At 33.9% G+C, this 26,113-nt stretch overlaps 1 protein-coding gene across 1 annotated transcript; it reads left to right on the top strand.

Annotated features, from left to right (window-relative positions):
• Window positions 1–531: 531 nt before the first annotated feature.
• LOC132753488 (solute carrier family 23 member 1-like) lies at window positions 532–20,351 on the top strand. Its single transcript, XM_060743970.1, has 12 exons — window positions 532–698; window positions 6,510–6,751; window positions 8,105–8,251; window positions 10,634–10,886; window positions 11,903–11,985; window positions 12,216–12,397; window positions 12,778–12,898; window positions 13,387–13,543; window positions 16,515–16,768; window positions 18,082–18,211; window positions 19,293–19,441; window positions 20,091–20,351. The coding sequence occupies exons 2-12, from the start codon at window positions 6,536–6,538 to the stop codon at window positions 20,349–20,351; spliced, it is 1,953 nt and encodes a 650-aa protein (XP_060599953.1). The 5' UTR covers window positions 532–698; window positions 6,510–6,535.
• Window positions 20,352–26,113: the final 5,762 nt, after the last annotated feature.

Raw genomic sequence — 26,113 nt, 5'->3', positions numbered from 1 at the left:
ATAGCAATTAGAAAACATTTAATCTAATAAGTTTTTTATTCTATTCAATAGGGAATTTATACAGTCAAAGAAGGTTTTAATTTGCTTCTTATTAGGCTTTTAAAACTCTTAATTTATTTAATAACATAGCCCTGGGTCCTCGAACTTATAAAACTCCTTCGGTCCTGCTGCTGACCGATGTTAATGCATGAGAAAAGTTTAATAACTAGCATACTATGCGTCCCTGTGTGCATATTATATAATGTGCTGGTCATTCGAGAAAAAAATTGGTCCCATAATCTCCCGCAAAAATTGCGAATGCTGTAAACGCTATATTTTGTAGATTTGTATTTTAAAAAGCCTTTAGGGCATTGTAACGCCGCGCAAAAAACGGTGTTGGCGTTATAACTGCGGTTGATTTCTTTTTAAGTATGATGTCATTTAACGCATAATATTCAATTTAATGTTCCTCACCAACAATTGTAATACGTAAGCGGTGACATTTATACAATGAGAAAGAGCTTTTAATTATACAACATGTATGTACAATTAGATAGGGAAATATGTTGCATGTGAAAGAAAAGTTATCATTTAAAAACAAGTGATTCATACAAAGATGAAACACACGTTAAACTTTACAAATATTTGTTCTAGTTCTAAAAATATAATTATTTCGGAACCGTTTGGAATATAACATGGATCAGTGCACTTCAGAAAAGGTAAGTCATGTGTGTATGTATAGTATAGTAATATTTATTTGATCATGTTCATGTAGTGTAGTGGTAGCGCGCTAAAATTACAGCCATACTGGTCTTGGTTCACCTCCCAGCAGTTCAATTTCTTTCAAATACACATTTTTTCCAATGCACGGGTACTTCGTGTTTGTGTTATTCATATAAATTACACATCTCATGTTAATACAATTCAATTGAGATTTTGTGCTTCGCATAACACACTAGCTTGCAACGAAACTCATCTATTTTATTGCAAGCACACACGTCCTGAGCATGTTTGGTGTGTGTTATGGCGCTGTAACAAGGACGTTATCACACTTTTTGTACTTGATTTCGTAAGAAACTTGTCATCCCAAATGGTCTGATAAGGTGCGTTGTCTATCACCACCACACTGTGTGCTGGAAGATTGGGGATTAGCTTTTGATTAAACCACTTTGTGAAATTCTCGCCATTCATTTCTCCATGGTAATCACCTATTGCGGTACTGGTCTGGTACTAGAGAGGAATCCGCCAGCGCCAGCGCGGCTGAGAATGCCACAGAGGTTGAAGACATTGTTTGAATAACTTAATTGAATTAATTTGACTTGTAAATTATTATATACATGTATGCTATAGCATTCTCGTTAATAAAATACATAGAGGATATTGATTTTTTTTCGATAAATACAGGATTTATTTTCATCGAGTGGTATGAAAATGAATATTTCAAGAGTTGTGGTAGCCACCAGTGAAATATGATAATTTTCATACCACAATATGTGACAAACATCACAGTCTAGTGAGAGCTATACGATTAGAATAATTTTACACATGATAATTTGTTTTTCAAATGCTATACATTTTTTAAAAATATTTTGTAAGTACACTATTTGGACATTGTTACATATCAACATATATTTGATAATATTGACAGTACAATGTTTTAATATCAGTATTAAGTTCCAAATGAAATTTCCTTTCATACACATGCAAATCCTATTGTTTCTAATAATGCTTTAACTCCGACTTCCCAAGAACCTCTGGCATTGTTTAACTGCCCCAAGGACATTAACAATTTTATAAAAGTATTTATAATGCTTCCTATCTCAAAGTATTAAGGAAACCCTTCAAACTTCACCATAAACAGTAACATTAGATGTTTGTTGCTTACATACCTATGCAATTCATTATGGAACGACAGCCGACTAGCGACAGTAACACTGTGTCGTCTGCAAAATGCAACATAAAATATAATTTGATCTATTTTTACAAGATCAGCATTGTTATTTTAAATGTAAGTTTCCATATCATTTAACATTATAAAAGAAGTGGAGATAATGTTTCCTCTTGTCTACAACCTTATAACTTTTAAAATGATCTTACATAATTATTACCATTCTATCTTACACAAGTTTTAATTGATCGATGAATTGCTTTCAACATATTAATTTATTTGCTGTTGTATCAGAAAAGATTAAGCTATTTGATGCAATGATTTTACCTATTTTGAATTAATCTATTCAACAATTTGAAACAGATCCCATTTCTGTACACGAGGTGAAATGCCTTTCTAAAATCTACAAATGCACGATATAGTTTCTCGTTTTCATGATGCATGATTCTTTTCATCAAACTTTGCGAAAAAAATATATACCTGTTATTGGAATATCTTTTAAGATACAGGAACCAATACGCCTTTGGTCCATAAGCCTGGGTATACACTTTCACGATGCTTATAGTTAAACAATTTACATAATATAGGTGCTAAAATATGTTTCGAGTTTAAATATATTTCAAAAATAAACATATCCTCACTAGTACTTTTCTGACGTTTCAAAGAAGATATATCTTCAATCACTTCATCGTGTGAAAACTCACAATGTGACTAATCTACATTATGTTCAAATATTTCATCATATTAAGCAGTATTATCTTCATCTAGATCGCTAAAATGCTAGTACTTAAAATGTTCATTTGGTTACAAGATACAGCATCCACTGCTGCTACCATCGCCTTCCTCAGGTGGGTGCCATATTCATTGGGCGTTACGGCGCTTCCCACTACGCCCTCCTATGGTGCGCCGACTAGAGTGATATCAAGCTCTAGCCAGGAGATGGTAGGCTTGAGTTACCCCTGTCTCATCTGTCTTGAATGTCATTAGATAACAAATAAGTGTTAGTTTGGGGTACTTTTTGAAGCATTTTTAAATTCATCTTTTTGTATACCTTTGTTATTAATAAGCACAATATGATTTTCATTTGTCCTAAACGGCGATACATTTAGTTCATGTCGTGTAGTTTTGCAACCGGTTGTCAAGTTATGTATTATTTATATACATAGATTTGTTTACATCAAATACGTGCTGTGCAGCATCTTAACAGCGATACATTTTGCTTATGTCGTGTAGTTTTGAAACCGCGCGTTATGCAATTGTATTATATAAAAAACAGGTTTACATGCTATTCAGCATTTCTCTTCATCATTGTATTCTTGATTGATCTTGATTCCCCCCTTCACACTTTATACAGGTGATGCGATCTTGAAAATTTTATAAGCTTAACGTTGCGTCCTTACCAAATATATGTTATTGCCATTTTTTTGCCCAAAGTTTAAATGCATTTTTCACCAAATATCCAAACATTGCTATATTACAACGAAAATCATTGAATAAGTAGTTGAATCAAGATAACACTTTAAAAAGGACCATGTAATGATTAACATTACCCTGAAAGAATAAGAAAATCAGGCATGTTTTAAAAGAAACATTTTCGTAGCTACCGAGAACACCTTACACAATACAAAAACAGTATTTCTTTATGGGTCCTGTATATATATGAACACATCTGCGGATGTTTCTAAATTCAAAAATTCACTATTTTCATGTTTAAATGTGGAATACTGCTTAAGACGGTGCTAAAGACGTGGACGGTAACTTGCATTGTCCAAAAACAATCCATGAACAGGCTTTTTTCAAACCGATCCGGTTGTCGTTAAATTTGGCGCTCTTTAGGGAATCCGGTTTTTTTACTACTTTATAAATAATGACAAACCTTGTATATCCTGACAGAAAACTAGGCATATGTTAAAATGAAAGTCGGTTTTTTTTTGTTTAAATGTTGATTCCTGCTAAAGCTGGTGCTAGAGGGGCATGGACGGTAGCTTGCCTTTTGATTAGAGCAAACCTATTTGTCCAAGAAGAAAAGAAACAACATAATTATCAGAATCTAATATTCTATTCTATATAATAGTTTTTAAATTGTATTATTTTGAAAAGAAATTAAAATTGTCTCTCAGACGAATTGCCCATGTGTCATTTCTTTATAATATAATAACAGTGTACTTGATTATTAAATTGAATCATTCTTCCTATGACCCATTATTGGAGCAAAAGGTCACAGAAGTGTTATTGTAATTCATTTAAAAGGTTCATGTTACGAAAGCTGGATTCAGTGGCGCTTTGGTACACTAAATGTTAATTGTTGTGTGGATGAGCATTAATAAGATGGCCCGTCACAAATGCAGACACCGTGAAAACAAACAAGTACGGAAAGTACAGTAAATGTTTGCTATTGACCAAACTACAATCATTTTCGGATTTAGATTTTGAAAGGAGAGGTAATACGCATTTCTATCGTAAATGACAAATCTTTATCAAATGTTCATAAAACAGTTTATATTTTATCAATTCGTATTTTTTTCTCTTTGATCCTAATATGTCATATTATTTACTTTATATGTTTAAAATCTGCATTCACAGTAAGCTAAGATTTAGCTTGACCAACTTTACTGAGGAGTTGATAACAAAAAGAGGAAAATTGGTATCTTTGCATGAAATTTTCAATTTGGACACATGGTCTTGATAATGATTCTGGTGGAGACGTTCATTTATGAGAAATATTGCATATACTACTGTCTGCTTAAAGATATTCTATGCTCAAATTTAACATTAGAAAATATTGATAATTGCTATACAGTCTTTTTGCAAATATAAGATTATCATGTTTTAACTTCAAACAAAGTAGATATGTTATGTTTAAAATCCACCACATTATAGGTGGTCTCAATATGAATACACATGTATATCTTGTCATTAAAAATAACTGGCATTTTTTTTTTATTGAAAAGATCAACTTCACTTAAATACCAGTAATAGCGAACGCAGCTTTCCATACATAGTTTATTTATTCTTTATTCAAATAAGACGTATTCAGTAAAAAGTTTATAGATTTCAATGAATGTCTGTGATAAATTTTACTCAAGGATGAGCATAGAATATCTTTAACAAAATCTCAAGTCATATGATAACACGGTTATTAACGTGACCAAACAATATGATGTCATGACCCGAATACGTATACAGTCGGCATCGTACTTGCGGCCACCTTTATTAAGCGACTTTTTTATTAAGCGGCCGCATAAAATCCCTCCCGATGATTTTTACTATTTAATTTAATTCCATTAAACGACTATTTTATATCGCGGCCAGCGGCCACTGAATGTCGGCCCAAATGTACAAAATTAAGTGTTAAAGTATCTATTAAACGGCCGTGACAAACAATCGTCCCTGCGGGCATTCACCCATGTGTAATTAGCGAGTAGGTTAGATGTGTACAAGCAAACAAACAAATAATTTTCATGGTCATTGGTCACAAATAATTGTCGTTTAAAAACGAAATGAATAACAATTGCAATCGTTTCAAAATCGGATTTTCCGATCGCACTATTTATTGTGACATATTTTGTCAGAGCAATAACGTATCACAACACCGCGTTTGCATAGTTTTGTCATGTGCTGAGAGTGACCTCCCTTATCGAAAATGATGTCGGATCGAGCGAAAAAAGACAGACAACTAATAAGACCGGATAAATTGTATGAGGAAATCGTGCATGGAATTGAGTCTGAGTAAATAGCAAATGTCATCGATTGTAGTTGAAATAAAATCGTGAAACCTAGTAGACTAAACATTACAGAGCCGAGCCTTTCATTGCTGATGGTGTAGGTGCTCATCTGATGCTTTACAAAATACATCTAGTATCCCATTAAATATGACCCTTCGACAAAAAAAGGCAAAAAAAAAATCCTAGATCTCTAAAAATCTTTTTGAATTTGAAATCGGGGTAGTGTGAAAACTAATTGTTGAAAAAATCAAGAAGTTTATTAAAACTCATTGCATAAATAATTATCTGGAGCTCTGGCTGATGATTCTAAAGTATGTTCAGCAGGAGATGTGTATGAACATATTAAAAATATAAGACAATATGCTTTGTATCATGGTCAAAATGACCTGTTGACAGTATTATGAGCGTAAAACACATTAATTTTGTACACACATTTCGTTTAAAAATCAAAAACAAACAATATTGATGACTTTTTTTTTTTAAAGGCATAAATGTAATTATAAAACGGTAATACATACATAATATTGTATAGTTTTTGTTTTTATAAAAAAAGATGTTATTATATCTATGACTTGTAATAAAAAGTCTCGAATTTTCCAGAATTCTATTGAGAGACCACTTTATTAAGAGACCACTTTTTGGCAGTCCCTTGAGTGGCCTCTTAATACAATGTCCACTGTACCTAGATTAAGAACTTTGTTAATACTAATAATATTCATAACTGCTTATGTTACTTTTGTCTAAAATTCAGAACAATCTACGCTGTAAAGAATCAAATTATTTAGCATGCCCTAGAACTTGTTCATACTTTCTTTTGAATTCTGCAAATCATAGGCAACAGAGAAATTAAAAATACGAAAGAAGTTATCAATGGACGTGAGGCAAAAATTCCAATAGACATATTTATTTCTATTTAGGACACATAAAAACAGTGAAAACAATAATGCAAGGGCCAGATAAAGAACGTAAGCGGAGCTTGCAAAGTGACCGGAATTCACACGCAACGAGTATTGATGTAAAAACTTTAACAGAGACTGGCAATAATATCGGTAATGGTCACAACCCAGGAAAGAGAAATTCTACGGCGATTGGAAGTGGAGTTGCTGCCAGATACCGGCGGTATTCTTTAGCTTCTTTACAAGGCTGGGCTTCTCCTTTAGTAAGCACATTTTCTAATTTAGTTGACACCAGTTCACAAAGGAATCTTGGAATTTGAAAATTGTAATCATCGATTGAAAGGAAAACAAAGTAATTGAGAATTAAGTTTAACTGATTTAGATAAATGTCATTGCTCTTTTTATACACATTTATAACGGTGTATCATCAAAATATTAATACAAAAGTAGCAAAACATTTTAACTACGAGTTATTCGTAATACAAGATCATCAAACGGTTAATTTTTTATTGAATCATAGTGAGATATTTGATAGAAAAAAAGTACACTATAGATGGCCAAATACGATAGAAATAAAAGTGATTCAGAATTCGATTGAACTTAATCATGAAAATGCATGTGATAAATGCTACCATCTTCGCCCCTAGCACCGTCTTATGCATGCTAATTTAGAGAAGTATCCTATCGTTAATAGGCTTTTTGAGCTATCTTAAACATCATCCTCAAATGTATTTGTACAACATTAATAAGCCCCTAAGCGTAAATAGTCATTTGACATATATCAGCTGATGCATACAAAATTATTACTTGATTGATGCTTTGCCACTCATTGTAATAACTACAGATAATTATAATGCCATTAAATAGCATTTGTTTGTTTGCGGTTTGACCCCATCATTAATATAGGTGAAGAATTTGTATACACTTACATGTAGTAATTTTTGAGCTACTATTCACACGGTGCATATCCATATCGGTACCCTCTTTGCGAAATCTGCTCAAACGGTACCCTCTTTGCACATGCACAGGTCATTCTCTGCTAAAAACAACTCAGCGATGGATAACAATCCAGTAAAACTTCAGTAAAAATAAGGAAATTGGGTATGACACGTAGAAAAGATGTATACCACGGAACACTAGAATGTTTTATTTATGTGCTGATTTGTCATGTGTCCGTTTTTCATGTACTGCAACTTCACAATAAGCTACAAAAAATCGAGATGTCTTGCCTCGCCCATCAACTCGACATATTTTTCGGGCTGCAATGAAACTGTGGATTGATTATATTTGCATCATACATATTTAATATGTTCATTACATATCATCTTCGGACAAATGGCAGTATATTGTCAAAAATAATTGTAAAATTCATAAAAACATCCTAATTTCGGTTTTGCAGCGGCACGGGCTACCTCTCTTCATTTGAATTTTTGTATCACAGGTAACCTCTCATTTTTTAACACACCCTCAAGGCACGACATATGCCTTTATTTGCGTTAATTGTTAAGTTTGTAATATTTACATAAAAGTAAGAAATATAACATACCTTAATTATAGGAGGTCACTGTCCAAGGTCCAGCATTTTGTCCTATTAACAACTCTTGTATTATTTGTAGTCAGTAACCAGTTCCATTTCCGAGAGTCCATTTGAAGATGAGAATGGTGATAACAACACTGAAGTTGAGTTTGAAGAGGAATGTCCTATACTGTACAAGATTAATGATTCACCACCAATATATTTGACACTTTTCTTCGCGTTTCAGGTACATTTTTTGAATACTTGTTACATTCGATTCTTCATAAATTCCGGTTCCATCATTGAACATTTATTTCAGTTCGGACCAGTGAACAGTTTTTAAAAGTCACCATGAAGCTTGTAACCATGTAAACATGCATTAGCATATCGCCGATATCGCACGTTTTTAGCTCAACTGAGCACAACGTGCACATGGTGAACTAATGTGATCATTCTGTGTCTGTCGTTCCTATTCGAGCGTCATCCGTCGTCAATAATTTCTTTCAACAACATCTCCTATGAAACCAAAAACTAGATATTAACCAAACTACAGAAATGATCATTGGCTGGTCTACTAAAGCTGTTCAAATTGTGACAGTCCGTTGCATAAGTAGGACAAAGTGTCATAAACGGGGTCTTAAAATACAATGTATAGAGATATTTTTTTAACTCTTCATATCTGAAAGTAAAATGCACTGATAATTGTTCAACATTATCTAGCTTGCACATTTAGCTTGAAACATTGTCTTGTAGATTTATAACAAGATTTTTCCTATTTTTGTTCCTCGATCAAAATTGGTCTCGCCCAGGAGGTCATGGGTTTTCTTTATGTGTGTATTATATAAACTTTATAATCTTCTTGAAATGTCAAGGGCCAGAGCTTATAAAGCATATTCTAGTTCACTTCTACCAAAATTGTTTTGGGTGAATATTGGCCATTTTAGGGGTCATGGTTTACCTTAAGTTTTGTGATGTCTGTACGTATGTAGTAAAACATTCAAAGACCCTCTTCTCTGTAACCCTTCCCTGGGGGCATGAGTTTTTCATTACTGTACATAGAAAAAACTTAAAATATCTTCTTTTCTGAAACTTCAATGGTATACAGTCCTAATAGTTTTTGTGGAACTGTGAATGTTAATCATGTCTACTAGAATATACCTACTTATTTTGGTCAGGGTCACAGTGGTCTTCACCTTGTAAAGGCTTGCCCCACTCCTATCAAGAGACGTTATGGACTATAGTCCTAAGATTAAGGTCGGTCAGGTGTGGCCACTCTGCTGTTGCATTTGTGATATATGAATAGACATTGTGAACATTATTAACAGAACAATAGATCCTATTAACTTTGAAACTTCACAAGGCATGGTCAAACTTGATATTACCTTCCTGCAGTTTACATGGTACCATTCTGTCTTCTGGTGAGCGCTTCGGGCAATTAACAAAATTGTTTAATATGTGTGCTCCAGGGCGCTATGCAAAATGACAGAGTGCAGCATGACGATCACGGTCTATGAATGTCATGATAAAATAAAAAAGCATTACAAAATGGGTCTCTGTATAGGAAAGATAACTGACGGAACGTGAACTTACCGGACTTAACTTATTTTTTTGTAAGAAAAACGCTAATGCATTGACTTCTGCAGAAGCTCTCGGACTTTATTGAATTCCTCGTTGAGCGGACTTAAGCTTTAAATGCATCTTATTACTTTTCTGCGAATGCTAATTCACAGAAAAGTACTATCTATCCAGTTTTGATCGTTGTGGTGATTTGTGCTTCAGGCACTTCAAAAAGACCTTAAAGCAGCATGCCTCCAGATTCATGCTAATTTTCATGAAAATTTGAAAATGTATTTAACAGTATAATATTTTGAAGTAACCAAAAGAATGCAATTTACACATTATCAATGGCACTTACAACCTATGAAAATTATCATAAACAGGTCAAAATATGCAAAAAAGGCAGTTAGTGCGTTAGTAACGCAGTAGAAATACAGTTATTGAATATTGAAAAATCAGTCATTAATTGCACATAACATGTTAATTATTACTAGAATATAATTATAATCTTTATACTTTTCCTAAAATCTTAGTACATTTTTCTCAGGTTTGATTTTATCGAAGTATTTTTGCTCATCTGGAGGTGTGCAGCTTTAATTGTTATTTTATAATTAGTCACTGATTGTTTTACTTGCCTTAAAGACGCACGCCTCCATATTCATGTTAATTTTCGTGAAAATTTTGAAAACGTATTTTAAAAAAAACATTATGAAGTGAACAAAGAAAATAATTTACAAAAAGTACTAGATAAAGGTCAAAATATACTAAAATAGCCCTTACTGCGTTAGTCACGCAGTAGAAATATTGTTATAAATACTGCAAAATCAGTCATTCATTGCATATGCAATGTAAATCATAACTTGAAATGTGAATATTTATACTTTAAATATTTAAATAGTAGTACATTTTGTCATAATTGATTTTCTTGAATTTTTTTTGCTTATCTGGAGGCACACAGCTTTATAATGAGCTAAAACATTTTATTTTCTTGTACCTCTCATCACTGAGATGCTTGCTCATTTGGTTCCACTAGAAATCTGTTATTAGCTAAACAACTTCTTGTCTATTACAGCAAAGTCTTATCTCTATTGTTGGGTCCATCGTTCTCCCACTTTTGGTTGCGGAAGCCGCATGTGCACTTGAAGACGGGGTGTTTATAAGAAAACTCGTTAGTTCAACATTCATGCTGTCTGGTGTAACAACATTCCTACAGGTCATGTTTGGAATCCGGCTACCTGTATATCAAGGACCATCTGGTTCATATGCTGTACCAATTATAGCTTTAAATAAGATGGACGCGAGCAGGTGTGACGTAAATGCAATGTGTAAGTTTAAAATTTAAATTTATTTGCAAATGCGTATTCTGAAACGGATGATCTTAGATTTCCGGAAGGTGGTTTTGGTAACGAAAAACAGAGTAGACTGCTCAATTGTGGTTGATATGATCAGGCTTAAAATCGCCAGCCCAAAAATGAAAAATACCAAATGCAATAACTTAAACATTATGATGGGTAAGTTATCATTTTATGTGAATTGCACTCCTCCTCAGTTAGACATATTCAGCTGTGGCACTTCATGTTTATATCCATGTTATAAAAGTTAAAAATAGATACCTACTAAAGGGCAATAACTAATTATCATCAATGGTAAAGTTACCATTCTTGTACAATTTCCTTAATGAGATCTGTTTAACTATGAAGTTCCAGTTGATATCTCAAATACAATTTGAGTTACGGTCTGGACAAATAATGTGGCACGGACAAACGGACGGACGGCGCGGACGGACGGATGTCAGTACATGTATTATCTGATAAAAATTCGCCTGTGGGGAATAAGTAAGTACCAACAAGCCATAGTTACTCCGTTTGACTCATTTTACTTAATCAGCTAAACAGAGGATATTCAGTAATTTTTTTATATTGAAGGGACTCCATTGAGGTCTAAAAGTTTAAAAAAAAAAAATTACATAGATAAAGTGAATCACTTTAAATTAAAAAATCTGCAAAGGATAGTAAAGAAATATCGTCGTCAGAATTAAATCAAAATCGATTCTTAGTGCATTTTAGCCGGATTTGAGTGAAAATCGTTGCAACGCTTTTCATTTTTGGGTCATTTTACAGGATAAAAATATTATTCTGGAAAAACGGGGCGCGGAAATGATCTGAGAATTTACACTTAATGTTATTAGTTCAGATCTATATCAAATGGAACACAAATCTTGGGAAATTATTTCCAGTCCCGTCATGTCAAAAGACCTCAGATGAGTCCCTTTAAGGCGTAATTTTAAAGGGCGCATATTCAGGACTGACTATCTGTTAATGTGACATTTGGTTTTGTTAAGTTCCAGGAGTTCTGAATTCAACATCAAACAATATCACCGAAGCGGATCTCCAAGAACAATTAATTGATATACGTGTCAGAGAGGTAACTTATGTTTGTGACTTTGAATCCATTTCTAAGGAATGCTACTTTGAAAAATACATCAAACAGAATATCAGTCCATTAAGTAAATATATCACTTCTATTTATACCACCCCCCCCCCCCAAAAAAAAAAAAATAAAATAAAAAATCTCGCTTTAATTTCGAATCGTTGACTGTTGATACATATGTATACTAACATATCAATTTTATATCCATATTTCTATACATATAGATGATGGGACCACTCATCCTTGCAGGATTTCTACATTTTCTGATTGGTGCTACGGGGCTTGTTGGCTTGTTACTTCGCTTTGTAGGCCCGATAACAATTGTGCCGACTATTCTCCTCATAGGTTTATATATCGTAAAACCGGCGATGGAGTATACACAGGTCCATTGGGGAATTTCTTTTATGTGAGTGACACATGTTTTCAGTTCATATTTGAATGTTATTGTGGTTGTTTGTGCTATGTTGTATTTTCGCTTAGCAGGGCGCCAGGCGAAAATATGCAAAAACGACAAAGTCAATATTTTGTCGTATTTTCGCCCCCCGGGGCGCCAGGCGAAAATATGACATGGCGGTAATCAGCCACCATAGAATGTTGATATATCAAGTATCTTTAGTTTAACCATTTGAAAGCGGATTTCTTTGACATAAACATAATAATTTTCATGGTTTGATTGCCAAAACAAATTCAAGAAGAAAATAGGCAACGTGATAATAATACCTTTTGCAAATGCCTTAAACAAAGTTTATGCTTACTTGAATAAAATATGTGGTTTCTATATTCTAGGACTTGGGGGATAGGCGTGGTTCTTTCAATGTATCTAGGGCACAAACCAATGATTATCCCGGCTTGGACTAGAAAGAAAGGATTTCATACTATACGATATCCCCTTCATCAAGTATTTGCTGTATGTCGTTGATTTTATTGTTCTTGTACTGCATTATTTATTTTACATTTTATTTATTTATTTTTTTCTCTTTTTTTCTTCATTTTTTTTTAGGTGGAGGGGGGTTATTTTGTTTGTATTTCAAGTTTCCCTTACTGCAAACCTACAATGGTTCTGCAATAGCGAGTTTTAGATTTACTATAGAGGGGGAACACCTCAGGTGGCACTTTATGCATTATTTCAAACGCAATGGGTTCTAATACCGCCAGGAACTTTGCATTGTTTCATGCGATATATCCGGAAGGCTTACATAACGCCAGTGGTTCTTCGCCAATACATCTGGAAAGTCGCCATATGACCTTTATAATTATACTGTGTTGGTGCGACATAAAAAGATATGGACAATAACTTAATCGTTACATTATTCAACATTAATAATTTTAACTTATATTATTTTTGAATGATTTAGCACTCGGTGCTATACATGGTGCTGTTTTACTTTTATCTAGATTCTGATTTCAATAATAATTGGATGGGCTGTATGCGGCATCATGACGGCAGCTGGAGCATTTCCAACCGATAAAACTAACATACAATACAAAGCTCGAACAGACGCTCGTGCAGACATAATAACTAATTCGGAATGGTTCTATCTTCCTCACCCAGGTATAAGTTTTAATGTATGTAATAAATGTTTACAGTCTAAATAAGTTGCAAGTTAGGCAACCTGATACAGATCGTTAGAGAAATGCTCCAGACCAAAGCTGTATAGGATTATTCTTTATTCAACCATTTTCTATGCAATCATAGTTTGCGTTAACAATGTACATGATCATGATTGTATTATCTAAGTAAAAGTGCATACTAAATATTATAAAAAGTAAAACTTTTTAGACAATTGAACTTTATACTACACTGAATTATCAAACTATAAGTGCATACTAAATATAGTCCCCTTGTGGCTAAGGGGTTGCCTTGAAGGGTTGAGGCATCAAAATTGCAGACATCCTTTAATCCTGAGTGATCGTAAAAGGCGACTAAAAGGGTTAGGATTACTGGAGTCTATGCCTCTCATAGCTCCAGCAGGTGAAGTGGTTTTGACCTTAAGTTTGTATCGCCGAGGATAGCCAAAACCATCTGTCCTGTGACCTAAATTGTGTCGGTGCGCCGTTAAACCAAACAAAACTAACCATCGTAAAGTAAACATTTTAGACAATTTGCAATGAATGCTCTACGTTTCTTTCGCAGAGTATGGAAACTTCAGCTGCTGCCTCGTTAGAGATTAAGTTTACTCATTTTCGATAAAATCAAATAGACAGGACAGATTTTAAGAAAAAATGAATGCTATAGAGGCATTTTATAGTACAAGTAATATCTTGAGTGTTTTAACCTAATATGGGTATGCTGAAGACGATGTGGGCGGATACCAAGAAAATAAAATTGACCTTGACCTTCAAAAGGTCAATTCAAAATGGCCGCTTAAAAATACTAAAATAGGTTATTAAATTCTACAAGAAGATTATCACATCATTCCGGGTACCCTCCAATAAATTTCTAGGATATCTTAAAGTAACAGCAAAGTTATCTATACAAATATTACTTGTAAAATATGGAGACCATATATAAAAGTCACGTGGGTTGGCTACATAGTAGAGGTGTTAAAATATAATTGTAATACACCTTTTGTATGCCATTGAAATAGTATTTTATGTATAAAGGATTTTCAAAAATGGCTATTATTCAGAGCGGGCGCAATGGTGCAGTGGTAACACTGTCTGCCTTCAAATCAAGGGGTCGTGAGTTCGATCCCCCGCTACTCCACAAAACGAATAAATGACTACAAGACTGACAAAACCAGGACATAGACACATAACGGCAATGATAGAAATACGGAGCAGGAAACTAGTACCGAAAGTACAAGACCGAAGACGACGACCGTTAACAGAAATAAGAACTGTGAGACAACAAGAGAGCAGAGACGAGGACCGCTAACAGAGACAGGGACCTATAACAGAAGAACTGACAATAAGCGAACTAGAGACGTCGCCGGTAACAGAAAAACAGAGACACAGACTGATAAAACAATAACATAGACGAGAACACATGGCAGAAGAATGGAGACTAATTACAGAAGAAAAGAGACGAGAACCGATGACAGAAGAACGGAGAAGAACATAAAAGAGAACCGATAACAGAACAGAACATGGACCGATAACAATACAACGGAGACGAGGATTGATAACAGAATAATGACAGAAGAATGAAGACGGGGATCGATAACAGAGACGGGAACCGATGACAGAAGAATTGAGACAAATAAAAAGGGAGACAAGGACTGATTACAGAAGAATAGAGACGGGCACGGATGACAGAAGTACGGAGAAGAACGAAGACGAGAACCGATAACAGAAGAACGAAGACGCCGACCGATTATAGAACATCTAACAACAAAAGAAATGAGACCAGGACCGATTACAGAAGAACTGAGATCACGACCAATAACAGAAGAACTGACAACAAGAGAACTTCAACGAGGACTAATAACAGAAGAACGAAAGTGACGACAAATAACAGAAGATCTGACAGCAGAGAAATGCGACGAGAACCGATAACAAAAGAACGAAGACGACGACCGGAAGACGATGACCGATTACAGAAAAACGAACACCAAAACTCAGAAAAAGGTGCTAATTATATTTTGCATGCACACGTTTTAACCCCCTCACACATATTTACGCTGTGCAAAATATAAATAGGCATCTGAGTTGCATAGAGTGCCAGATAAAATCTAGCAGATAGGGCAAGAAAGAGTGTAGTGTTCGCTGCGTAAATCCCTAAATATGTTTAAATGCCTTAACAATTTCAATACTATCTTAAATATTACTTCTATATTACTATTGTATTATCCTATAGAAAATGTATGCCATCTTGGATTTTTCGGCCATATTGGCTTGTTTTTTGTTGTTTCTTTTTAATTCTGTTATGGTGTCTAATTTGTTTTTTCCTAAACATGCTTTGTGACAAATTTCAGGCTTTTCCTTTCCTTAAAAGTTTTATTTGATCTATCGATCATCCATTTATGATAAAGAAATTTGGCGGCCATTTTAATGGTCATTTTAAATGGCCATTTCAATGGTCAAGATCAAGTTTTTCACTTTGGTATCCACCTTTATCGGATTCAGCATACCTTAAATAGGTACAATACACCAAGATACCACTTGTACTACAAAAAGCCTCTAGCATCTTATAGAGGGGCATATTCTCAAAAATAGTCCTGTCTAAAATGTAATTGTATTGAATATACTTTTTTGGTTGTAATTTATGTGAACCAACACTATACAGGCCATTGCGACATTCGAAGAATACCTCAGGTACCCGTCCGTACATTATTTCAGGCACGCACGGGCACCTGACTAGAATAACCGACGTTCCGTAAGATAGCTGGATTAAGAATCCAAAGTCCCTATCGGGATACGAACCTATGGCGGTGAGTGGCAAGTGGTTTGAAGTCGACGACCATAGCCACTCGTCCAGTAATACATGTATTTATATGCTTAATACAATTGATCATTCATTTAAAATGATATATATTTAAATGAATTCCAATGTATCAATAAATACCATTTGCATTTTTCAGGACAATTTGGTAGTCCCCTGTTCAGCGTCAGTGCTATAGTGGGGTTCCTCATTGCTACACTCACTTCCATTCTTGATTCTATTGGCGATTATTACGCCACTGCAGCTATATGTAGAGTTCCACCACCACCAAGCCACGCTGTTAACAGGGGAATAGCAGTGGAAGGTTTTTGTAGCATGATTTCTGGACTGTTTGGTGTAGGTCATGCCACTACAACATATGGTGGTAACATTGGCGCTATTGGAATGACAAAGGTTCAGACGATAGATCTGTGTTCTATTTTGTTGTTAACAAATAATATATACATGTACATTGAGAGGCACTTAAAGCCCGACACTAACATTTTTCTGTATAAATTGGTTATTTATGAACGGATTTTTCTTCAAATTTGAACCATAAAAAATCATCATATCGTACTTACGTACTACTTAGAATTATATTTACAATTCATCCATAAGAAAATAAAGGAAACAACAAAACAAATATGCTACTGCAAAATGAAAAAATCACAGAAAACAACACAATGAAAAGTCTCTGAATCCCACTAAATCTGTCTGTTAGCCAGTTCTAATACTTTGTATGTCCTCCCAATTGGCTATAGCAACGATAACACCTCTGTCTCGTAGGTAGTTCTCCATTTCTGAACAAGGGCTTGCTTGAGTTCCAGCAACTTGCGGGGGGGGGGGGGCTTCTTGTCGCTTTCTCACGCACCTGTTCAGTTCAGCCCACAAGCGTAATGTTTAGATCTGGTGACTTTTGAGGCAGGAGTTGCTGGAACTCGAGCAAGCCCAGTTATTCAGGAATGGAGAAATATTCCCAAGCTTTCATGATAATTTCGTCATAACGTTTACACTTTGTTATATCCATGGGATGACAAACAATGCATAGGAACTGATTAACATACATATTTTGTAGGATTCAGCGACTTTTCATTTTGTTACGACATTAACAGCCATTCTGTGATTTTTTATTTCGAAGATGCATATTTGTTATGTTATTTTCTCTATTTTATTGCCAATAAATTGTAAATATAATTCCAAGTTGTACGTATATGATATGTTGAACTTTATAGGGTAAGTTGAACAAAATCCGTTAATAAATAACCGATTTGTATCGAAAAATGTAAGTGTCGGGTTGAAAGTGCCTCTGAGTGTACGTCAATAACATCTAACAACAAATATAATGTAGCTAAGTTATAACAAAATATGCCTTTTCTAAAGATGATTAACGCATTGGACTTGTAATCTACAGATCGCCTAAGTCCCGTAAGGGGCAAGCCGTTGTTTCCTTGTGAAAGAAACTGTGTACTCATAGCTCAGTACTGGTTGGTCCCTGGAACGAATTTAAAAGTGTGTCTGTAAGCTCATAACTTCCTACACATTCAAACTCAAACAAATTGTGTATAAACCAAACAGATTCCTGGAAACATAAGTTTTATAAAGTTATATTTCTTATTTCTCCGAATAAAAACTGTTGATATAGCAGTTATTTATTTAAAATCAAGTGATTTCACCATATGTTAAACATGTTTTTATTTTAAGAATGATTTCCTCTCTCTTGTGACCAGGTAGCCAGCCGCCATGTGTTTATTGCAATGTCTGTGATTTATGTTGTGTTGGGAATCCTTGCCAAAGTATCAGCGGTGTTTATCAGTATACCATACCCCGTTCTTGGAGGAGTTATTATCACTATAATTGGTATGAATTTATCATTACTTTAATTGATATGAATTTAAGCCATATGAACAATGCAACCATTGCCGTCCGGTAAGCTCAAGGGCAAGAGCAGATGTAGAGCAACTGGACGGCGCAGGCCACTTTCGTTGTGATTTAACATGAAATCCTTTCTACGGTATTACGCAAGGTCCCTCTGCTCTGACGTGTACAGAATTTATAAAAGTTTCAACAACTTGTACTGGTAAACTGCTTAACAGCCTGCCCAGAAACGATTCGGTGGCTGAACTGTGTTCTGGTAAATTCAATGTGGCTTTCTTTCGTGATCCGGAGTGAAAACTACAAATACCACAAACAATGCAATCATCTTCTTTTTGTAGGCAATTACTTTTCCTGCCTGTTTATTTCATCGTTAGTTCAAACGTTTAATTCGTTTCAATATGATAATATTTCATTGCATATATATTTGTTTATACAAACATACATCAATTGCAAATATAAGATATAAAGTGTTGGACCGAAAGAGTTTGCATCAGTATCGGACGCACTTTAACCGTTGAAAGTATTGAAAGAATTGTTGCAAGGAGCATGCATAATCATTAACAATTCGTTTTGTTATTAGACTTTATCCACTTATGAATAAAAAAAGTTGTATGTTATGACAAAACATGTCTTAGAAGAAAAACTATTGCATGCATAATTTTTGTACGCACATTTGTATTTTACATTAAAGGAGCTCCGCTTAGGTCAAAATGTAAATTCTACAAAGAATAATTAAGTAATATAATAGGTACTCAGTATTAAATAGAATATATTGTGTTTTATGCGATGCTTAGCCCGATGTGAGTGAAAAGCGTTGTAACGCTTTTCATATTTGCTTCTTCTTACTTGATAAAGTAATTATTCTGGAAAAAATGGGATGTGGGGGGAGTACATTGTAGTGAAAATCTGCACACAAGTTATTGGCTCAGACCTACATCAAATGATGTACAAATCTCGGGAAGAAAATATTTCCAGTTCCATCATCATGTTAGAAAAACTCGGTGGGGTCCCTTTAAAGATGTACAATAAACCATTGGTTCATATAATTATGCCTTTGTTTCAGGTGTGTTTGTTGGCGTGAACCTATCCAACCTACAAGTTATAGATCTTTCATCTACCAGGAATTTGTCTATTATTGGTACAGCCGTGTTTGTGGTTCTACTGGTTCTCGACCTGGATGCCGAGAAAAATCTCAGTCCTGCAATTGATACAGTAAAATAACCCTAAAGGGTCCACTCTCCCTCTCCCCCACCCAACATGCATTCTTGAGCAACTTAACAAAACATAAATAACATAAGATCTGTTATTGAGAACAATGGGATAAAACTCTTAGAAATAGTGCCAACGCTAAATAAACGCTAAATGAATAGTATTTAAAAGTCGTGCCCTATGCATTCTAATCTGTATTAAAACATTGCATAAATACCTTAATTTTTAAAGTTATTGACAAAGATCGTGCGAAATAAATGTACATCATCTTGCTTTCGTTTATTTTGAAGATGCAGTTAAACAAAAAATACAATTTACTTATTCCCAGGGAAACAAACGGTTTAGACAAGTATCGCAATGTTTCTAGGAAATCCAAATTTCCTAGGCGGGTTTATCGCATGCTTCATGGATAATACCATTCCAGGTAAGAAAAATAACAAGAATGTTTTTGAAATAGCAACGTGTAATTTCGAAAGATTCTGACATTGTATTAGTGCGAATTTATTTTCTGGCGTCTGTACAAAAATCAATTCTTCTTAAGAGACCATCAGAAAAAATAGTATCGATGTCAAAACCTTTTTTGCTATATAATATATAATTTATATAAATAGGCAGTGAATGAAAATTCACAAATTTTGTTGCATTATGATAGTTTTCTTTCGTTGTGTCAAATGGCGACTTTCCAGCTTTACTAGTTGAGGAATTAGGACACTATTCTTTGGTTGTGTCAAATGGCGACTTTCCAGCTTTACAAGTTGAGGAATTAGGACACTATTCTTTGGTTGTGTCAAATGGCGACTTTCCAGCTTTACTAGTTGAGGAATTAGGACACTATTCTTTGGTTGGGTCATATGACGACTGTCCACCTTTACTAGTGGAGGAAAACCTAAAATGCCCCTCCGTGCATTATTAATTTTCAGACACAAACGGGCACCCGAGTATAACCGATAACGTTCCGTAAGCTAGCTGGATAGCTGCCTCACGTGAAAGAATCCTGAGTCCCTAGCGGGACAAAAGCCCACTCCACGGCGACTAGCTAATGACACTTAGTACACGGGACGCCCTTCATCGTGATACATGTGTGTGTTTTAAAATGATGATGCAAGATAAAAACTCTATTTTATATGCAATTATTTTTGGCGGAACGGACAAAAGAAAGGTGCATATCTGCTTGGAAAAATCCTCGCCAGAAGAGAACTCGCCATTTTTATTGAAGGAAGAAGTGTATGAGCCTTAATTCCACAATGTAAAGCGTCAATAGATCGCTCCTACGCTTCTGTTCCTTTGTTTCCAAATATTAATACTGACGAATGTCATGAAGCAATGGAAAAGTAATGAAGAGTTTTACTTGGCGATAAATGATTGACCACAATACAAATGATATGTTAAAATAACTAACTCATGTTCTCATAATATACAGTTTTTTCTTCAGTTATTAAAATTCCGATGTAACACGTGTTTTTTTTATTTAAATATACCATTGTTGATCTAGATTTTTGCTTTCTTTATATGTTCTATATTCTAATTGCATTTTAAAATTAAAGTTACATATCCTGCTAAAAAAAGTTCCTTTAATTGCTCGATGTTCTCTTTATAAGGAAACAAAGAAATAACGACGATGATCTTTATGTTACGCTAGAATATGTGTAACTTTGTTAAATGCACCATTACTTTTTACACAATTGCTAGTGTAACCATGTTTCCTATTAATGTGTGTCAATCGTTAACGATGCACCATGATTCCACGTGTTTTACCATACCGCACAGGTTGATCTAATACAGAAAATTTAAATAACGCGTTGAATTTGTGGACTGAAATCAGTATTCTTTAAAATCAGGCACAACCAGGTGTGCGTCCGTAGAAATTTATGGCAATTTGCCCCGGAAAATTTATAGAAAGGATGCATTTAAAGCTTCAACCAGTTTGGGAAATTATTTGGTTTTGATTAAAGATGACGGAGTTAATTATTAAAAGAGTCCGCCTCACCTCTGTGGAAATTCCTCCTGCGTGCGAAAAAGTGATTGCCGTTGTTTAATCAATAAAGTGAATTTCCGACTAAAACAGGTGGAAGAGACAAATGAATGTGGTCTGCGCACTAGGTTTCCATGATTGCTCAGAAGAGCAGAAACAAACGGAAATGTAAAAACTGACACGACAAGTAAATTTGCAAAGGTATGTATTAATGTGGATAAAAGGGTTTTTTAATTTTATTTACCTTTTTGATTTCGGGGCAAAGTTTTCATTTTTGAAAAAATTTTAAAAACCACCGCACCTTTCACCCAATTTTTAGTTTAACAGGGAAAACCCAGGCTGAAGGACCGACTTTGGGAAATTTTTGCAAAACCCTTTAAATTTTTACTTTTACCTTTTCTACAACAAGTAGGATAAAAACCAAATAAAAAAATAAATGCTTCCCTTTGGCAAAAAACCTCCCGGGGTTAATATTTCCCAAACAGGGTGAATGGCCCCTATCCAAGCGTTTTCAAAAAATTTTTAAACGTTCATATTTTGCAAAAGTAAGAAAAATTCTATCTATTGCAAGAAAAAAAGTTAGAAAAAAACTTGAAAACCCCAAAAAATTAGATAGCCCTTTTTTGCATAGCGACTGGCTTTTCCGGATTTTTTTCCCCATCCCCGGGAAAATTTCTACTGGCAGGGGGTAAAAGATGATCGGGGTGCCAAACAACAACGTCATTTTTACGCATTTTATGAATGAACCCGGCTTTAAAAATTTTGAGTCATTTAAAAGGGAAAATATGGGGTTTTAGGATAAACGTTCTTTTTCGCCTTGTTTTTTAAGTTGTAAAGGTTCTTTTTACGCAAAATTTAAGAAAATAGTTAGGATGAAATAATTTTTAATTTTTCCTAAAATAAACTTTAAAACATATTGGGGTTAACACCTTTTTAAATATAAAAATAGGGGAGAATTCCCCAAGAAAAAAAAATTTTTTAAATTTTTGCGGTTCCCCCCCAAATTGGGGGGGCCCCCTGGGGACGGAAAATTTCCGGTCCAAAACCGGGCCAACATAGGGCAGAAAATTTTTAAATTCTTTTTTTTCTTTCGGGGAAAATTTTAAAAAAAAGGCAAAAAGGGATGATACCCGCTTTTTAAGGTTTTTAAAAATTAAAACCCCAATTCAAGACATATCTGTGAAAAATAAACCCCCTTTTTTAAATTCCCAAAAAAGAAAATGGCATTTTTTTAAAGTTGTCCTTTAAAAAAAGGGGCGGCCGTTTCTTTGCCCTTTCTCAAAAGGAAAAAGGGGAAAAACCCCCTTTAAAGGGAAGTTTTGGTTTTGGCCACGGTCATTTTTTCCTTTTACAATAAAAAAATTTTCCTCGATGCCAATCTCCACACAGTGATCTCCCCTTAATTCTGCCAAGGGAGGTAATCACTGCGAGGAGTTTTGCCTCGATGCATTTATGTGTTTCGCATGATCGAAAATCTCTAATAAAAGTTACGTTTTCAAAAATATTTGGTTTATGGAACCGTCTGGTGCCAAAATATTAAAAATGTTCTTTAAAATATTTAATGTTCTTTAAAATTGATTACTTAATTTGTGTTGGTTTTTTTATCCAATTGTTCCTATCCTTTAAAATTGTTAGAACTCCTAGGGATTTTTCACTTTTTAATTAGGGGAGTTAGAATAGCTTAATTAGAACTTTATATACTCCTAAATAGGAGAAGATAAAAATCCTTATTGCAACTGTTACTCCCAGTTACAATTTATTAGGAATTTTTTACTCATAATTAAGGAAGAAATAAAAACGTAAATAGCCAACTTTGCCCAACTCTTAATAAGAAGTTTCATTTATAAGTATTTAGTGGGGTTGAGAAACAAAATTCTTTGATTAGTTGGAGCTTTTGAAAATCTTAAAAAAAATAAAGACCTTAATTTGAATGTCTTTTTATAACATAGGTTTTTTTTATATAAGAACAAATAACAATTTTATTTCTCCTAATAAGTTTTTTAAAACTTCTAATAAGGATATTTAAAAAGGTCTTTAATTAATTTTTTGACATTTAAACGTCCACAACAACACAGTAAGGTCATATAGCGACTTTCCCCAACTTTACTTTGGGGAGGAAGACCTTCTGGTGCATCCCTGTGCACGATCGGGAAAACTTACGTTAGAAAACCACTAACGTTCCCGTAAGCTAGCTTGATAGCTTCCTCACATGAAAGAAATACCAGTTCCCTGGCGGGATTCGAAACCCTCAGCAGTGGCGGCAAGTAAATGGACACAAGTCCAGTTATCAATTTGCAAAGTACGCAAAACAATATGCTTAAAAAGATGAGCACCTAAACAAGTAGTAGTTGCAAATCAATTGTTTTTTTTAAATTTTTTAATCGCAAATGAAAGGGATATTAAAGTAAATGATTTTAACCGAAAGGTATAACAATATCAAAAATATTTATGTTTTGATAGTATAAGGTACAAAAACCAAGAAATAAGGTTGTGGATGTTGATTATGAAATGTTCTAGAATAAAAAAAATACTGGCAATGCCATTATATACATGTCATATCAAAAATGTTGAACTAGATTATCATTTTTGCTCAAGAAATATTTTTTAAGAATACTCATATTTATTTACATTTCTATTGTTTTGTCTGTTTGTTTTTTTTATCAATTAAAATATTTCTTGAAAATTGCCTATTGTACACCAACATACTTTAAAAAAAAAATTTTTTTTCTCTTGCGTCGGCAGATGGATCAGACATTTCCTTTACATCCCAAAAATACTAAATATATACAAACATTTACTCAATGTTTATTGTAATAGCGTAACTTTTTAATTTTATCATGAATATAACATTTGGCGATATTAAACGGCCCCTTTGTTGCGATATTTTATCGGCAACGAAAATTCTTGTTATATTTAACGGACAATTGAGACAGATGACAACTATGGAAGCTTGAATTGACCCCCTGGATGCCATGTTTCGTATTTAACTCGTGTGTCGGCATGTCGAATATATAAACGCGACATGACCGTCTTTTATCATGGTTTTGTTGTACAAAATCTACGCTTCTTGACCACATATTGTTTCAGTGCATGTCGACAAACCACTTTGGGTCCCCTTTCATTATACTGAAAAGGCATGTCAACAAGTTTTCTGGCATGTTGATATATCTCTTATCTCAACTGCACATTAGTATTATGAGACGGCTAAAAAGTAAGGCGTCTTGTCGACATCCTTTCAGGCATGTTGACATATTATGTCTTATACTCTCCGGTCGATATTTGACGTCTTGCATATCCCCTAATGCACTTTTTTTCTTCCTATTTTTCTTTTTAACATTTTTATTAATCTCTCAGATCCTTAATGTAAGATCAAAGAGTTTCATTTTAATTATATTATTATTGTAGGTATTTATTTACTTAATAATGCCAAATATAATAGCAAATATGATACCAGTATTTTCAAAGTTTAATAAAATAAAAAAAACTACACGGTAAAAGTTTTTTATATTTTGCAAGACCAACCAATGTACATTTAAGAAAATTAAGGCAAACTTTGAAAACAGCCCCTCATTGTGGAAAATTTAAGGGATATTTTAAAAAAGGATTTTTACATAGGGAAATGGTCAAATAAGTGTTAAAAAGTGGTGGGGTAGGATTACATTTTTATACATATTAAAAACATTTCATGTAAAAACAATCATTTTTGCTTGTTTAATTTGTTACCTTATTGTCATTATTTGTTTTTTTTAACAATGAGCAATAGGAAAAATTTTCCATATTGATAATATTATAGATTATTTAGAGTTTCCCCTCATTTCTGAAAAAAAAGTCCTTCTAATGGCAAAGATTTAGTTCAGAAAAATCTCCATAACTCATAAACCACACGGTAATTTTGTTTAAATTTTGCATACAGGTGACATTTAAGGCATATAACTGTCCTATGTTTCAAGCTTGACCAGTTCCTTATAGTGCCCATTAGGGGTTGTACTACCTTAACTCAAAATGTCATGAATGTCAAGATGCAATGCTGTATAAAGACACGCATATAAACATTCAAATCTTACTTATTAAAATTTTTTTTATTAACTTGATTTATAAATTGACGACAGTGCAATGTATCTTAGTTAGGATTCTGTCAATTTATGAAGAAATCAATTTCTTTCAATAAAAAAGATGCTTGCTGTGTTATATATTTTGTTATGAAACTTTTACGGGTTATATGGGGCCGTATATAAAACGATTGCAACAAAACATTAGCTAAGCGCGGTTCGGCAACAAATGCCAAACCTGTAAAAAAACACACAAAAAAAAAACAACAAAAAAAAAAAAAAAAAACCCGGGGTCATTAAAAAATTGTCAAAAATCTTTATAACTAATATTCACAAACGTGCAATATTATAAAGACATATAGGCAAAATTAAAGATGTTCGACATGTATTCTTGAAACTTGTCATGATTTTAGAATATGATAAACATTTCAAGCCAAAAATCTTAGAGGTCACCGATATCATTTTCTGAATTCATGAATTTCATTGTTTTATTTATTTAACCCTAAGCGACCATGTACTGAATTGGTGTTCTCAGTATGGTACTATAACACAGTGACATTCAAAAATGAGATTGTGTTTCGTATTTAAGAAGCATTTTCTGTTAATCTTTACGGGAATTTCTTTAATATGTTTGTTGTTTACTTAAGTCAATGG

Source organism: Ruditapes philippinarum, unplaced genomic scaffold (genome assembly GCF_026571515.1).
Source record: "Ruditapes philippinarum isolate M1 unplaced genomic scaffold, ASM2657151v2 ctg11117_1_1_1_1, whole genome shotgun sequence".
NCBI classification, from domain to species: Eukaryota; Metazoa; Mollusca; class Bivalvia; order Venerida; family Veneridae; genus Ruditapes; species Ruditapes philippinarum.
The sequence above is the reverse complement of the archived record's forward strand: the minus strand, read 5'-3'. Positions and strand labels throughout refer to the sequence as shown.

What these genes read in the sequence shown, in the direction of transcription:
- LOC132753488 (XM_060743970.1), top strand. Translation starts at nt 6,536, where the DNA reads ATGCAAGGGCCAGATAAAGAACGTAAGCGGAGCTTGCAAAGTGACCGG. An exon ending in TTGATATACGTGTCAGAGAG is followed by an intron (nt 11,986 to 12,215) that starts GTAACTTATGTT and finishes CTATACATATAG; the next exon opens with ATGATGGGACCACTCATCCT. An exon ending in CCCTTCATCAAGTATTTGCT is followed by an intron (nt 12,899 to 13,386) that starts GTATGTCGTTGA and finishes ACTTTTATCTAG; the next exon opens with ATTCTGATTTCAATAATAAT.